Here is a 13,658-nt window from a genome sequence, read left to right as displayed (position 1 = left end):
ATATGATTTATAAATTCCTGGTGACTGAGACGCTGAATCGATGCTCGCTCCATGATAACGCCCCTCCCCGTGCCCCCTCCAGGCCTCCACGACGATCCCCAATGCATCCCCCCGTCGGTCCGACAGCTCCGTGTAGACGAAGGCTGCTGCTTTTGCTACTGTGCGTGGCCCGATCGGCACGATGAGGACCGCATTGGCATTTTAGGTTCGGGCCCGTGCGGCCTTCTCCTCCTCTGGGCTTCTCTGGCCTCGTTCTCCTGCGCCGCTACCGGGATGCCCAAAATGAACTACCATACTCAGGCCCCACGCAGCCACGCCTACTCCTCCTGCTGCCTTGCAAGTACTCGAACGTGTATGGGGAACCTGCCATGTATCCCGTAGGCATACGGTACTGATCTTCCCATCCTGCATCAAAGAAGATGTGCCCACCACCCACTGGCATTCCCAGCGCGAACACACGCACGCACTGCTGCTGCTGCTGCCTCGCTCGGTCCTGCTGCACCACGTCCTCACGACGAGCATAAGGCCCTGAACAAGGCCCTGATGCCGCCTCCTCCCACTGTCCCACAGCCTTCCTTCGCCTCCCTCCCTCACCGCCTCCCTCTTTCTCCCGGCCTCACCGCCTCCCTCTGTCTGCCTGCTCGCTACTGCCCGGCGCCCAGGTGTGGCATGGACGCCTCCCCCTTGCCTCCCTTTGGCTTTCGCCTGTGCTTGGCTGCTGCGGCGGCCTGAAGCAGCTCTCCAGCCTGCGGCCAGCCATTTCAGCGGCTGTTATGTTCATGTGGGGCAGAGACACAGGAGGGCAGAGACGCAGGTGGGCAGAGACTGTATACGGTACACAGCAACTTGTTGATCCAAGGCCACACGGCTGGTTGCCCCTTCCGGCGGTTCTGTACCTGTGGATCGTAGCGGTAGACCTGCCTTCCGCCCCGCTTCTCGCCAGTCTTGACCACGCCGGGTAACCTGTGAAGAGAGCGGAGTTCCAAACAGCAATGCAGTGCAATAGACATACGTGTAGCCTGGGCAGTGCGGAAGCGGAACGCGTTATGCGTGAGCAGTGGCGTGCGTGCGCCACTTACTTGGCGGTGGCGCATCCTACACAGTTCCGCCAGCGAGGAACGGAGCGTTTATCTGCACGCATCCTGAAAGCATCACAGGTTTATTAAAGAACCCCGTGAAATTGCACCATGGACAACCTGCAGGCCCACAGACAACTACCAGGCCCAGCTAAACAGCCGCTCGCACCTGTGGTCCAGCAGCGGGGCAATGTTGGGGTTCGCAAGCAGCACCGCGCACACGTCGTCAAATGTTCCCTGTGTGCGTGTTGATAGAGCAACCACAGCACAATGTTCCGCTGCTATTCTGCATGCCCCCAGGTGAACGCCTTACGTAAGTTGGTACGTAACACGCACCCACGGTATACCCACATGCCTTACTTCACACACCTGGTAGCCAGGCAGGGTGAGGAAGGCATCACGGCACCACGCCTGTCATACACGTGACAAACAGGGTGCGCAGGTTTGAAAAGGTGAGCCCAGCGGAGCCCAGCAAGGGGGCGCTACAACTTCGCTTCAGCTCACCAATCTCCCTGACACCATCCCTCGCCTGTATGATACCCCTGGGGCCCCGCCAGCATCGCTCACCGTCCATCGCATACTCGCGTTCCGGGGCCTTGCACACTTGGTTGTGCCCATGACTGGGTGGGGGCGCACATGTCACACTACACAAGTTAGCACATTGAAGTGGACCGGCTTCTCATTCATAGGGCACCAGGCATGTGGTTAACACACGTACACGTTACTACCGTCCCTGCCAACACCGCATCGCATCGTCCAGGTCGTGATGACACGTAAGGGGCTGGTAACGTTGCTCCACAGGCTGCTGAGCGGCGGCTCACCCTCTTCAGGGCTTTCCTCGTGGTCCAGTCGCGCGCGCATTTGGCTCAGCCTGGTGCGAAGCCGCATGCGCTCCCGTGCATCGGTTGGGTCCCAACCTGTAACAGTCACGGGCCACCACTTGTCAGCCGCTGAGCCGCTGCAAACACAGCACATACACAGGCGTAGGCTGCCAGTAGGAAGTGACCGCCTTCAGGTGCGCGATGGCAGGCAGGCAGGCAGGCAGGCAGGCAAGCAGGCAGGCAGGCAGGCAGGCAGGCAGGCAGGCAGGCAGGCAGGCAGGCAGGCAGGCAGGCAGGCAGGCAGGCAGCGCATTAACACCCTGCTTGTGTCAGCAGCACACGACGCACCTAGCTGAACCATCATCTTCGCCAGCTCCCCACGGGGTGCTGGCAACGACAGCTTTCTCACCGCTCCCCGAGAAGTCCTGTTGCCAGCGCCCCTTGCAGCGGTGTTCAACCGCTGGGCCGCGGCAAGCAACACCTGTGGCGCAGTGGTTTATGGATCCGGGCATTGACTTCGTGGGGCTCTTTGGTGGCGCTGTGCCCCGGTTGGCGGAGTATGAATCGGGCATCCAGTAGCCATGCAGGTACGTGGGCATGCAGGCTTATCATACGGTATCCCCAAGGCCATCACCGGACTGCTTGTGATTGCCCTAACACGGCGGGTGCTAAGGCGTCCTATTGCCACGAGGTCCCAGCAGCGCTTGAAATACAACCACAGCAAGTGCCTCTTGCCCATGGAATTCCCCTGCTCGTGCCTACCTCGAGCTCATGCGGCTGCCACTGGCCAGCCGCCGCACGACCGGTCGCTACCTTGCCGCTGCCGGCGCCTTGAACCACAGCCGTACTGCATTGCCCGGGTCACGCTGCTGTGTTAAATGCTGGCCCTTGAAGCTCCAAGCCCCAAAGAGTGTCAGCCGGATTCAGGCACTTTGCCCCCATCACCCCATCCCCGAAAGCCAGGCAAGCCTCTCACGCTGCGCGCCGCACCTGACGTCTCCGCCCACCAGCAGCCCTGTTGGCTTGTGTGCGCCCCCAGCGCCATGGCAGGGGCCCCGGCTGCTTCCAATGCCACCCAGGCTGCCAAGTCGACATGAGGCCTGGAGCACACGCGCTACGGCAGCGGCCACCGCAGGCGACGGCGTGGGGGCTGGCCCTGGCCGGGCCGGCGCTAGGGTCGTCTTCTCGTCGGTCGCTGGCTCACAGATGCCAGCACGAGCAATCACATGGGAGCTAGAAGAAGCGTTTGTTAGCACGGCCTCTACTGCCAAGGGCAGCGCTGCTGTGGACATTTGTCTGTGAAACTGCGGCGGCATGCTATCGCTCGCGAGAAGTGGACCTGGCTACCACATGCGCCAAACATTTTAGTACATATAAAGGATATATGCCCAGTTCAGAAGCCCTGACCGATAATCGCTCCATCGATTGCTGCCATGACAACCCGAGATAACCCCGTGCCCGCTCCCCGACACCCCTACCCGACCGTCGTAGGAATGCATCCCCCTGTCGGTCCGACACCTCCCCGTAGACGAAAGCTGCTACTTCTGCTGTTGTGCGTGGGTATCTGTAGGGGGCTGTGGACACCGGCTGCGGTGGGGTGATTGGGATTGCCCAACGGCTGGGTGGGAGCGGGTCGGGGCGGCATATGTCCAGGTGATGTCCTTATTGGCGACCAGTGGAGGTTACCGACAACAAGTATAACGGACGATGCACTTCATAACTCACAAGCGGGCGCACACAGGCTCAGGGGCTTGCACATGGAGCCCCGGCCAGTCGGCGGAGCCGGGTGTCCGGCTCGCAGCCCCACAGTCAAGTCCCTCGCACTCACAGCAGGAATCCAATGCTACCCGCCGCCGCCCCGCCGCCACCTCCGCCGAACAGCCCTGCCGCCTGCCATTGCTGCTGCTCCTCCTCCGCCTCATCTTCCCCTTCCTGCCCTTGCTGCCCTGCGCCCTGCTGCCCCGGCGCCCCCTCCAGCTCTGCCGAGCCGCCGCGCACCCGCACCAGCAGCGCGCCAAACAGGCCGCCCCCTACACCAGCGCCTGCGCCTGTGGCCCCCGCATCACCTCCCTCGCCGCCCCCGTCACCCGCACCAGCATCAGCGCCGCCTTGCCCGCCATCGCCAGCTGCTGCCGACCAGCCCACGGCCGCCACCGCGGCGCGCACGCCAATGCCTGCTTCAGCTTCCGGCTGCTCCCCCTCATCATCCTCCTCCCCTTCCTCTTCTGCCTCCTCTTCCCCTTCCCCCTCCCCCTCCTTCTCACCCTCCTCCTCCTCGCCCTCCTCCTCGTCGTCCTCCTCCTCCCCTGGCTCGGTGCCGGCCTCGGCGTTGTAGGCTGCCCCTTGCTCCGCCTCCGCCTCCGCCCCCGCCTCCGCATCCGGCCCCCCCTGCACCTCCTCCGCCCCCACCTCCACCCCGTCTGCCTCCTCCACTCCCACGTCCCCCGCCGCCAGCTCCTCCTCCAGCTCCTCGGGCGGCAGGCACCAGCCCGCAGCCGCAGCGTCCACATCCACGTCCATTGCTACCGACCCTGCACCCAACGTCGCAGACCTCGCACCCGCACCCGTGGCCACTGGGCCCCCTGCCCCGGCTGAGCCGTACGGCGCCCCCGGGTGCCCGCCCCCAGAGCTAGCCGCCGCCGGCCCCCAGCCCGGGTCCGGCGCCAGCCCCGGCGCCAGCGCTAGATGCGGCGGCGGCGGCGGGCCGGCCAACGGCGGCATGCGGCCGTTGGGGTTGAGCGGGCAGGGCAGGCAGCCGATGGCGGCGCGGGTCCAGCCCTCCACACGGCTCCACCGCGGCCGCTGGGAGCCGTCGGCGCCGGCGCCGCCGTCTGCTGCGCCGCTGCCGCCATAGACGCCGCCGCCGCCGCCAGCGCTGCTGCTGGCGCCGCCGCCGCCGTTGCCACCCAGTTGCTTGAGCAGTTGCCGCTGCCGCTTGGCCGCGCGGCCCGACAGAGGCACCCCCGCTGCCGCCGCTGCGGCTGCCGCCGCCGCCGCGGCCATGGCAGGGCCCTGGGCCGCCTCCAGCGCGGCACGCAGCAGCGCTGTCAGCTCCTGCAGCAGCAGGCGGCCGGCACCGCGTTACAACGCAGATTAGTAGGCAGCACATCATGTCTCAAGGTGAGGGTTCTCTCACAGCTTCCAGCGGGGTGCACCTCTCCTGCTTTGCGCTGGTGAATGCCCGCACACCTTCATGGCTGGGGCCCGCCAGCCCGCCCTCACGGGACCTACCTGCAGCAGCTGCGACGCCACAGTCACCTTGGCGCCGCCTGGCCCTGGCCCTGCCCCTGCCGCTGCCCCCGCAACTGTCGCAGCCCCCGAGCCTCCGCCACTGCCTCCGCCTGCGTCCGCTGCTGCCCCTGCGCTGCCGCCGCCCGCCGCCAGCCGCAGCAGCTCCTGCAGCTGCTCCACACCTAGCGGCCCGTCCAGCGCCGCCTCAACCCCCGCCCCCTCGCCGCCACCAGCTGCACCAGTGCCTCCGCCACTGCCCGCCTGCGCCTGTTTCCGTTTGCCGCCTCCGCCACCTGCAGCCCCGCCTCCGCCTCCGCCCGGTGTGAGGCCGCCGGGCGGCCCAGGAGACCTGCCTGCTGCCCCTGCGCCTTGCACCTGCTGCTGCTGCTGCTGCTGCCGAGGAGGGAGAGAAAGGCACCAGGGCAAACTCAGGCTGTTGGTCTCATGGCCGCGAAAAAGCATGTACCTGTCACATCCAGGCTTCTACCCAGAGCACACAAAGAACACCCCACCCCACGACCCCACCCCCTCTCCCCCAAAGTCCTGCACACCCTAAACGCATGCGCCCGCCACCTCCCGCCCGCCAGCTGCCGCCCGCTCCCCTCACCTGCTGCGCCCACACCGACGCCGGCAGCAGGCGCCGCACCCAGCGCGCACACGCACGCGCAGCCCGCCCCTCCTCCTGGCCGCCACCGCTGCCGCCCAGTCCCGCCGCCGCCTGCCCCGTGCCCGGAGGCCCCTGCCAGTTCCACGCCGCCGGCGCTGGCGCCGACGTTTCCGTTGCTGCTGCTGCTGCCGCCACCCCAGCCGCCGCCGCCCCAGCTGCCGCCAGTGCTGTGAGGCGGCTGAGTGCTGCCTGCAGCAGCAGCGGCCGCAGCCGGGGGTACCACTTGGCCAGCTGCTGCATCACTGCGGGGCGTGGGGAGGAGGAAGAGGAGGAGGAGGCGGAGGAGGAGGAGCAGGAGCAGGAGAAGGATGAGGAGGAGGTGGGGCGTGCAAGGGGGTCCAGGTACCACTGTGGGGTGGGTGGCACAGATTAAGACCATGCGCGAGACCCCTGGCGCGGCTGACTCCAGTGGTGACGCCACCGCACCCGCTGACAATGTAGAGTGACTTCGAGAGATCGTTACGCAGCAGGCCGCGCACACATCACAATGCCCACACACTACAAGCCACCCACCCGACTTCCAAGCCATCTCCTCCGCTGCCTGCTGCCTCTGCTGCTGCTGCGACAGCGCCGGGGCCGCCGCAGCAGCCGCCGCAGCCGCCACAGCCGCGGGCGGCTCGGGCGGCAGTAGCTGCGGGCAGTCCAGCAGCGGCTGTAGCAGCTCGTGTGTGAAGGCGGGCGGCACCAGGCCGCGCAGCTCGCTCAACGCCTCCTTGCGAACGCGCTGACCCTCCGCGCCGCTGTAGGCTGTAGCACCAGCAGCGCCGGCGCCGGCGGCGGATGCAGAGGCACCAGCAGCGCCCGTGGCGGCTACAAACAATGTGTGTGTGTTAAACAGTGCGGGTGAGTAGCTAGTGCGGGTGCTAACGCGAGCCCAGGGAGGCGCTACAGGGCCGCACACACCGAACACGCGCCAGTACAGCTGATGACCCTGCCTCGGACCAACGCACGTCGTTGACCCTCGCTGCTTCTGCATTCTAGCAAAGCACACAGACATGTTGTTTTCCTTGTGCTTTTAAACACACACACACACACACATACACATGCATGCATGCACGCCCACGCCCCACCTGAGGCCAGCTCGTCTTCATCATCGTCGTCGTCCGAGGCCGCGCCGCCGCCGCCGCTGAGCCCCGCCGCCGCCGCCGCCCGCCAGCTGTCCGCCAGCGCCGCCAGAAGTGCCCCGATGCGGGCCGCCGCCGCCGCCAGCGCCGCCGCCTGCCCGTCCCTGCGTGGCGTCCGTGTGGGTTTGCGTGCATGTATGTCTCTGTCTCGCGCACATCCTCAACAAAAGCCCAACCCAAAGCAGCACAGCATGGCTCCCCCGCCCTCCGCCCTCCCCCCCCCTCCCGCACCAGTAGCTGTCCCGCAGCCAGTCCAGCCCGCTGTCCGCCGCCGCCCTCAGCAGCGGCAGGCTGGGCAGCTCGTTGTGCGTGGCCTCGTGCCGCACGTCCACCAGCGCGCGCGGCAGGCCTGAGGCGACAGAGGCAGGGAGGAAGAGGGCGAGAGGGAGGAGGAGGGAGGGAGGGAGGGAGGGAGAGGGGAGGGAGGGAGGGAGAGGGAGCGGTTAGAGCCACGGCGTCAAAATGCCACAATCACATGCGCCCGAGACCAATGAGTAGGTCCTACCTCCAGTGGCGGCCAGTGCCTTGCTGGCACACGCCGCCATCCACCTCCCGCCACAGACGACCTGAGCCCGTGCCTCAGTGCACCCGCCAGCCCTTTCCGGCCCCTCATTGCGGCATGCACTTCCAAACCCTCCCCCCTCCACCTCGCAACACAACACAACACAACACACACGCCTCCACACACACGCACACACACATCCAACCACCCACCCAGCCACCCACCCACCCGCGGCGTCGCTGAGCACCGCCACACTGGACGCCACCCGGCCCCGCTGCTGGCTGTCGCTGATGCCGTTGACCAGACGCACCAGCGGCAGGCTGTAGCGCAGCCGCAGAGCCACCTCCCCTGCGGCTACTGCCGCCTGAGCCCGAGCCGCCGCACCGGCGGCGCCAGCCGCCTCCGCCTCCGCCTCCGCGGCAGCGGCAGCCGCAGCGGCAGCGGCGGCGGCGTCAGCCGCGGCCGCTGGTGCAACAGCAGCAGCGGAGGCCCGCTGCTGTTGCTGGTGCGCGTGTCGGGCCGCTGCCGCGGCGCGCTCCGCCGCCGCGGCTGCCTGTGCCTCCGCCTCCGCGGCCCAGGCCACGCCGCGCTGCCAGTCCTGGTCGGCCCGCGCCGCGTCCAGTAGCAGGGCGGTGGAGTCCACGCCCAGGGGCAGCTTGCCGCGCAGCCGCCAGGCGCACACCTGGGCGGGACACAGGGGCACACACACACATGTGTGACATACGTGTGGGTGCGTTTGGATGGTACTGGACGTGCTCAGCAATAGGGCGCCGGGTGCAGCGGGAGTCGCGGGAGGGGTGAGGCGGGAGCGTTGGGGGGGGGGGGGGGCGGGGGTCGGAGCCTGGGTCGCGCCGGCACGGGGGCGGCGGCTCGGGGTCTGCATTGCTTGCCCACATATGCATGGATGCAAGCCTTATCTCACCTGCTGCAAGCCAGCCTCCTGCCGCTGCGCGTCGCCGCTCCATAGGTCCTCGCGCAGTGCATTCCATTCCTCCCAGCTCGCCCATGGCACCGGCCTTCCAGACATGGTGGGCTACAAATATTATGCGGCTATAGTCATGTTCATTATGAGTACCATAGAATTGAAAGAAACAAAAACTCTACCGAACTCGCACGCTCGTTAATCGCACGCATGCTTCTTGTGGAATGCTTACTCAACAAATAGCAATTGTGTTGCCAGAATGGAGTACACTGAAACTTGCGCAGTCGCAGTCACGCCCGGTTTTGGAACATCCAGCTGCCGGATTCGGCCTCGCTCGCGACAGAAGTCTAACAAATTAAGCAATCTATAATTTTCCATGCTGTCGCAGCAAAGATACGGACACAAGCCGGTGAAATTAGGGCAGACCCACGGACCAAAGGTGCACCGCGCCAGGCGAAGCGGCGAAGCCTGAGCGCTTACTGCAAAGTTGCAGCTCTCTATCTTTTTCGTCAACACATGAGCCAGCTGGTCATGGAGCCGCCTTAGGCCCGGGCACGTCTCGCGATGTCCCCGCGGCGACATGCCCTTCCGCTCCTGCTGGCGGCCGTGGCGGGAGGGATGCTGCTTGGCCTTCAAGCGCCCCCGGTAATAGCGGCCGTAACGGATGGTCAGGGCGCCGGCGGTCGCAGCGGAGCAGTGCCGCCTCAACAGCAGCCGCAGTCGCCGTTCCCTGAGCCGCCGAGGCCTCCGAGGAGCGCTCCCTCGGCCGGCCGCAGCGACAGCGCAGGCAGCAGCATCAGCAGCAGCAGCAGCAGCAGCAGCCTGGCCGGCGCCGACAGCACCAGCAAATACAGCAGCCCAGCAGCTAGCAGGTCTAGTTACAGCAGCATTGGCAGTAGCAGTAGCAGCAATTACAGTAGCAGTAGCACTGACGCCTCCAGCAGGTCAAGCGGCCGCCTGGCACTGGTGCTGCACACGCCCGAGCAGCTGTGGGCGGCGCTGCGGCAGCTGCTGCTGCTGCGCCACGCGGCGGCGGAGGCGGATGCGGAAACGGAGCCGCCATCTGATGGCGGTGGTGATGGCGGCGGCAGCAATGACGCGGTGCTGGTGGTGGGTGGCGACATGTACTTTAGCGGCATTGGCAGCGGCAGCACAGGGGCAGGGGAAGGGGCAGGGGCAGCAGGGGCGGCAGCCGCCCCACATTCATCAGCCGCTGCCGGCGGCACAGCCAGCCGCCCCCGTCAGCTGCGGGTGACGCTGCAAGGCGCAAGCGGCGGCACCGCGGCAGCAGGCGGCGCGGGCGGCCCCCGGCCCCGCTTCGACCTACCCGGCCTCCGCGCCCTCCTCAGCCAACTCACCCTGCCGCCGCCATCTGCACCTCCGCCCCCGCGAACGCCAGCGCCCGACCCCACCCGCAGCGGTCCAGCCCCATCGCCACCGCCTCCGCTGCCGCCTCCGCTGCCGGCTGCTGGGGTGGACCTGCGGCTGGCGCTGGTGGGGCTGCGGGTGATGGACGTGGCGGGGCCCGAGCTGGGAGGGCTGGGGGGCGGAGGGAGAGCAGGAGCAGGAGGAGGGGGAGGAGGAGGAGGGAGGGGGAGGGGGAGGAGGGGGAGGAGCTTCTCTTGCCCCCCTGCTGGTGCACTCTCTGTCGCTTGACGTCAGGGACAGCGACCTGCTCTTCCTGCCGCCACAGCCGCCTGGGCGCCAGCCGTCACAGCCCACTGCGGGGCCTTACCTGCTGCCGCCGGCAACGGAGGCAAGGGCGGCGCCCGCAGCTCCCAGTGAGCCCTGGCAGCAGCAGTGGCAGCAGCAGTGGCAGCAGCAGTGGCAGCAGGTGCAGGCGGGGGTGCCGGGGCGCCACCACAACCATCAAATGCAGCAGCGGGAGCCGCAACCGCAACAGCAACAGCCTGCGGGCTCCCCAGGGACGGCGGCGGCGGCGGTGCAGCCAGCGCAGTCACCCGGGCTTTCGCCTACTGGGGCGCTGAGGGCAGCTGCGCCGGCGGGAAGTGCTGCTGGCACCGCCAACACCACCACCACCAGGGCTAACACCAACACCGGCAGCACCGGCGGCACCAGTGGTGCAGCGGCAGCGGCTGCAGCTCTTGCCCAGTCAGTGGCGACGACTCCACCTCCACTGACACCACCTCCCACAGCCATCACCCCGACACCCACACCCACACCCATACCCACACCGATACCAGCACCAGCACCAGCACCAGCACCAGCACCAGCACCAGCACCAGCACCAGCACCAGCACCAGCACCAGCACCAGCACCAGCACCAGCACCAGCACCAGCACCAGCACCAGCACCAGCACCAACACCAGCACCAGCACCAGCACCAGCACCAGCACCAGCACCAGCACCAGCACCAGCACCAGCACCAGCACCAGCACCAGCACCAGCACCAGCACCAGCACCAGCACCAGTGCCAGCAGCCCCAGGCGTTGCAGCTGCGGCCACACCTCGCCGCGCGTACGTGCAGCCGCCGCTGCCTCCACCTCTACCTCCACCGCCTCCACCGCCTCTGCCTCCGGCCCCGCCCTGGGCCTGGCAGGGTGTGCCCACCTCCATGCTCACCCGCACACGCGGCGCACAGCAGGCCCCGGCGGCCGCGGCTGGTGCTGCCGCTGCTGCCGTGCCGGCACCCAGCACCGCCCAGCAGCAGTCCGAGGCGCCGGGGGCTGGGGCCGGGGCCACAGCAGCCCCTCAGCCGCCCAGCCCCACCGCCGCCGGCCTCCGGAAGCCACCGCCGCCGCCACAACTGCCGCCGCCGGTGCCGCCTGCAGGGCGGCAGCCCTCCCCATCCCCGCCTCCGCCCCCGCCTCCGCCTTCGCCTCCGCCGCCTCCGCCGCCGTCGGCAGCCCTCCAGCGGGCGGTCACGGGGATGCAGCGGACTGCTCCACCGGTCGCCCTCTCCCCCTCGCCGCCCTCGCCCATTGCGCTGCCGTCACCACAGCAGCTGCAAGCTGGGTTGTCTCAGCAGAACCAGTCGCGCTCCAGCCAGACGCGGCCCCAGCCCCAGCCGCATTCGTCAAGAGCGTCCACAGAGGCACCGGCGCAGGCGCCAATGGCGGCGGTGGCGGCGGCGGCGGCTGGGAACCTGACGGGTCAGCGGCGGCCAATGGGCGGGGTGGGTGCGCCACCGGCGGGCGCTAGGGCCATCAACGGCACAGCGCTGACGCTGGCGAATGCCGGAAAGCCGTATGTCAACCCAAGCCCAAGCTCCAGCCCCAGCCCAAGCCCGAGCCCCGAGGCCGCCGGAATGGCTAGGGTGCGAGGCCGGGCGCCCTCGCCCCCAGCAGTTCGCCTGCCGCCACCGCCATCGCCACCGCCACCACCACCACCACAAACGCAAACGCAGACGAAACCACTACCGCCACCGCCACCGCCACCGCCACCGCCACCGCCACCGCCACCGCCACCGCCACCGCCACCGCCACCGCCACCGCCACCGCCACCGCCACCGCCACCGCCACTGCCACCGCCACCGCCACCGCCACCGCCACCGCGATCGCTGCCGCCACCGCTGCAACCATCACCGCCGCCACCGCCACAACCATCCCTACCGATGCCAGCGCCTCGGTCTCCCAATACAACGACGTCACCGCCGCAGCCTCTGCAACAGACCCAGCCGCAGCAGCCCGCGACCCTTCAACATCCCAGTCCCTCATTAGCAACAGCTGAGCAGCTGTGGCGAAGATGGCAGGAGCAGCCGCAGCCGCCGCTTGCGCCAGCCGCACCACACAATCGAGCTGTGCCAACAACAGCTGCAACAGCAACAGGATACCTGCTTCCAGGCAGAAATACAACAGCAGGAACAGTCGGCGCCCGCTTCCTGGTCGCGGCCTCCAAAGCCTCTGCCACAGCCGCAGAAAGCCGCAACCGCAGCGCTGCTGATGGTGGAGGCGGCCGCATCACCGCCGCCACAGCCGCCCCAATGCCGCTCCCGTCAGTGGCGGCGAATGCTCTCATCGCGCCCGCTGCGCCAGCCCCCACCCCGCCCTCCGCCCCGCCGGCACCGGTGGCAAGAGCGCAGCGGCAGGCCGCCCCTTCCTCCCGCAACCTCGCCATCCCAGCCGCGCCCATCGCCGCGTCCATCGGGGGAGGTGAGTCCGCATCGGGTGCGGAGGAGGCTGTCATGCGGCCACGTGCGCGAGCATGTGCCCCAAAACTGCGAGACCCGCATGCGGCACGCCGGCACGTGCACTGCGTTGTGGCACGGCGGCACGTGCAGACCACTCAGGGAACACGGGCTGCTGCGACGCCACAACCCCCCCCCCCCCCCCCGCCGCCTGTGTCGGGCTGCATGGGGTGTGCCAGTCGAAGTGCCTACCCGTCACTGGTGCTGTCCCTACCTTGGACCCGTCCCGTGCGCATCTTGCCCTCCCCTCCCCTCGACCACCCACCACACAGCGACGCTCCTGCTGCTGGCGGCGGGCCTGGGCCTGGCGGCGTTTGATCGCCGGCGGCGGCTGTGGCGGCTGGCGGAGGCGGCCCCAGCAGCAGCGGCAGCAGCAGCAGCAGCAGCAGCAGCAGCACAGCCACCGCCACTGGCGCCACCCGCACAGGCCCCGCTGCGGCAGCAGTCTGTGGCAGTGGCAGGAGGGGCGCCTGGTGCGGGTGGGGGTGCCGGTGCCGGTGGGGCTGGGGGTGGGGGTGGGGGCGGGGGCGGGGGCGCCGCAGCACCCACCGTGCCGGCGGCGGGTGGTGGTAGTGGCGGCGGCGTGGCCTCGCCGTTCAGTCCCCTGCAGCAGTTGCGGCGCTTGTGATCAGTGCGATGAGGAGGAGGAGGGGCGGTGGGCGGCAGGCGTACCCGCGGTCCCCCGAGGCGTGTCGGCAAGCGCAAGGCTTGCTGTGTAACTTAACCGGTATGCAAGCTGATACCGTATGCATGAGGCACTGCATTGATGTACTAGCGTGTGTTGGTGCATGTGTCAGGCGCTACGCAAGCAGCAAGTAGTGCAACTAACTAACTTGACGGACTGTGTTCGGTTTGGAACGGTATTAATTATCATTGCTGACGTGCACGGCAGCACGCGGCTGTGGGCCGTGCCTCGTGCTTCCTGTCGTCTGGGACTGTGGCGGGTCGAGCATTGTAACGCGCTATGATTGGAGCTCACTGGTGCGCTGGCCGGTGTGCATGCAGTATGTGTCTCAGACGTGAGACGTCTCAGTGTCAAATCACTTGCCTCGGAGCGATGGAGGCCTCGTGAGTAACCAAGTGTGTGAGGCTGCACTGGTAGCTGAGCTGAGCATGAATGAAACAGGGATGCGGCCTGGCCGTAGTGTGTACGCAGTGCCATCACGGT

General features: G+C 67.9%; 3 protein-coding genes across 4 annotated transcripts; 1 reads left to right on the top strand and 2 right to left on the bottom strand.

Moving 5' to 3' along the window:
- Positions 1-13: 13 nt before the first annotated feature.
- CHLRE_01g002227v5 (uncharacterized protein) lies at positions 14-3,265 on the bottom strand. The gene is made up of 10 exons (XM_043058116.1): positions 2,888-3,265; positions 2,660-2,744; positions 2,246-2,378; positions 1,898-1,993; positions 1,644-1,696; positions 1,446-1,487; positions 1,246-1,313; positions 1,080-1,131; positions 897-963; positions 14-746 (listed from the first exon to the last, which is right to left on the bottom strand). The coding sequence occupies exons 1-8, from the start codon at positions 3,187-3,189 to the stop codon at positions 1,128-1,130; spliced, it is 783 nt and encodes a 260-aa protein (XP_042928030.1). The 5' UTR covers positions 3,190-3,265; the 3' UTR covers positions 14-746; positions 897-963; positions 1,080-1,127.
- A 288-nt stretch (positions 3,266-3,553) lies between these two features.
- Positions 3,554-8,485, bottom strand: CHLRE_01g002201v5 (uncharacterized protein). Of its 2 annotated transcripts, none has more exons than XM_043058113.1 (8): positions 8,344-8,485; positions 7,650-8,103; positions 7,151-7,268; positions 6,866-7,023; positions 6,309-6,605; positions 5,736-6,037; positions 5,129-5,521; positions 3,554-4,951 (listed from the first exon to the last, which is right to left on the bottom strand). In XM_043058113.1, the coding sequence occupies exons 1-8, from the start codon at positions 8,446-8,448 to the stop codon at positions 3,722-3,724; spliced, it is 3,057 nt and encodes a 1,018-aa protein (XP_042928029.1). In that variant the 5' UTR covers positions 8,449-8,485; the 3' UTR covers positions 3,554-3,721. The 2 variants fall into 2 exon arrangements, with proteins under 2 accessions (XP_042928029.1, XP_042928028.1); XM_043058114.1 differs by having other exon boundaries at positions 5,129-5,518.
- A 100-nt stretch (positions 8,486-8,585) lies between these two features.
- On the top strand, positions 8,586-13,600 carry CHLRE_01g002203v5 (uncharacterized protein). The gene is made up of 6 exons (XM_043058115.1): positions 8,586-9,881; positions 10,006-10,444; positions 10,548-10,790; positions 10,946-11,620; positions 11,963-12,455; positions 12,763-13,600. The coding sequence occupies exons 1-6, from the start codon at positions 8,908-8,910 to the stop codon at positions 13,116-13,118; spliced, it is 3,180 nt and encodes a 1,059-aa protein (XP_042928027.1). The 5' UTR covers positions 8,586-8,907; the 3' UTR covers positions 13,119-13,600.
- Positions 13,601-13,658: the final 58 nt, after the last annotated feature.

The sequence above is a fragment of the Chlamydomonas reinhardtii genome, chromosome 1 (assembly GCF_000002595.2).
Source record: "Chlamydomonas reinhardtii strain CC-503 cw92 mt+ chromosome 1, whole genome shotgun sequence".
Taxonomy (NCBI): Eukaryota; Viridiplantae; Chlorophyta; class Chlorophyceae; order Chlamydomonadales; family Chlamydomonadaceae; genus Chlamydomonas; species Chlamydomonas reinhardtii.
Note: the sequence above shows the minus strand (reverse complement) of the source record. Positions and strands in the feature narration are given on the sequence as shown.

What these genes read in the sequence shown, in the direction of transcription:
- CHLRE_01g002203v5 (XM_043058115.1), top strand. Translation starts at nt 8,908, where the DNA reads ATGTCCCCGCGGCGACATGCCCTTCCGCTCCTGCTGGCGGCCGTGGCG. An exon ending in AGGCCGCCGGAATGGCTAGG is followed by an intron (nt 11,621 to 11,962) that starts GTGCGAGGCCGG and finishes TCACCGCCGCAG; the next exon opens with CCTCTGCAACAGACCCAGCC. An exon ending in CGCCGCGTCCATCGGGGGAG is followed by an intron (nt 12,456 to 12,762) that starts GTGAGTCCGCAT and finishes CCCACCACACAG; the next exon opens with CGACGCTCCTGCTGCTGGCG.
- CHLRE_01g002227v5 (XM_043058116.1), bottom strand. Translation starts at nt 3,189, where the DNA reads ATGTCCACAGCAGCGCTGCCCTTGGCAGTAGAGGCCGTGCTAACAAAC. An exon ending in CGAGGAAAGCCCTGAAGAGG is followed by an intron (nt 1,697 to 1,897) that starts GTGAGCCGCCGC and finishes GCCCCCACCCAG; the next exon opens with TCATGGGCACAACCAAGTGT. An exon ending in TCACCCTGCCTGGCTACCAG is followed by an intron (nt 1,314 to 1,445) that starts GTGTGTGAAGTA and finishes ACACGCACACAG; the next exon opens with GGAACATTTGACGACGTGTG.
- CHLRE_01g002201v5 (XM_043058113.1), bottom strand. Translation starts at nt 8,448, where the DNA reads ATGTCTGGAAGGCCGGTGCCATGGGCGAGCTGGGAGGAATGGAATGCA. An exon ending in CGTCGGTGTGGGCGCAGCAG is followed by an intron (nt 5,522 to 5,735) that starts GTGAGGGGAGCG and finishes CCTCCTCGGCAG; the next exon opens with CAGCAGCAGCAGCAGCAGGT. An exon ending in TGGCGTCGCAGCTGCTGCAG is followed by an intron (nt 4,952 to 5,128) that starts GTAGGTCCCGTG and finishes CTGCTGCTGCAG; the next exon opens with GAGCTGACAGCGCTGCTGCG.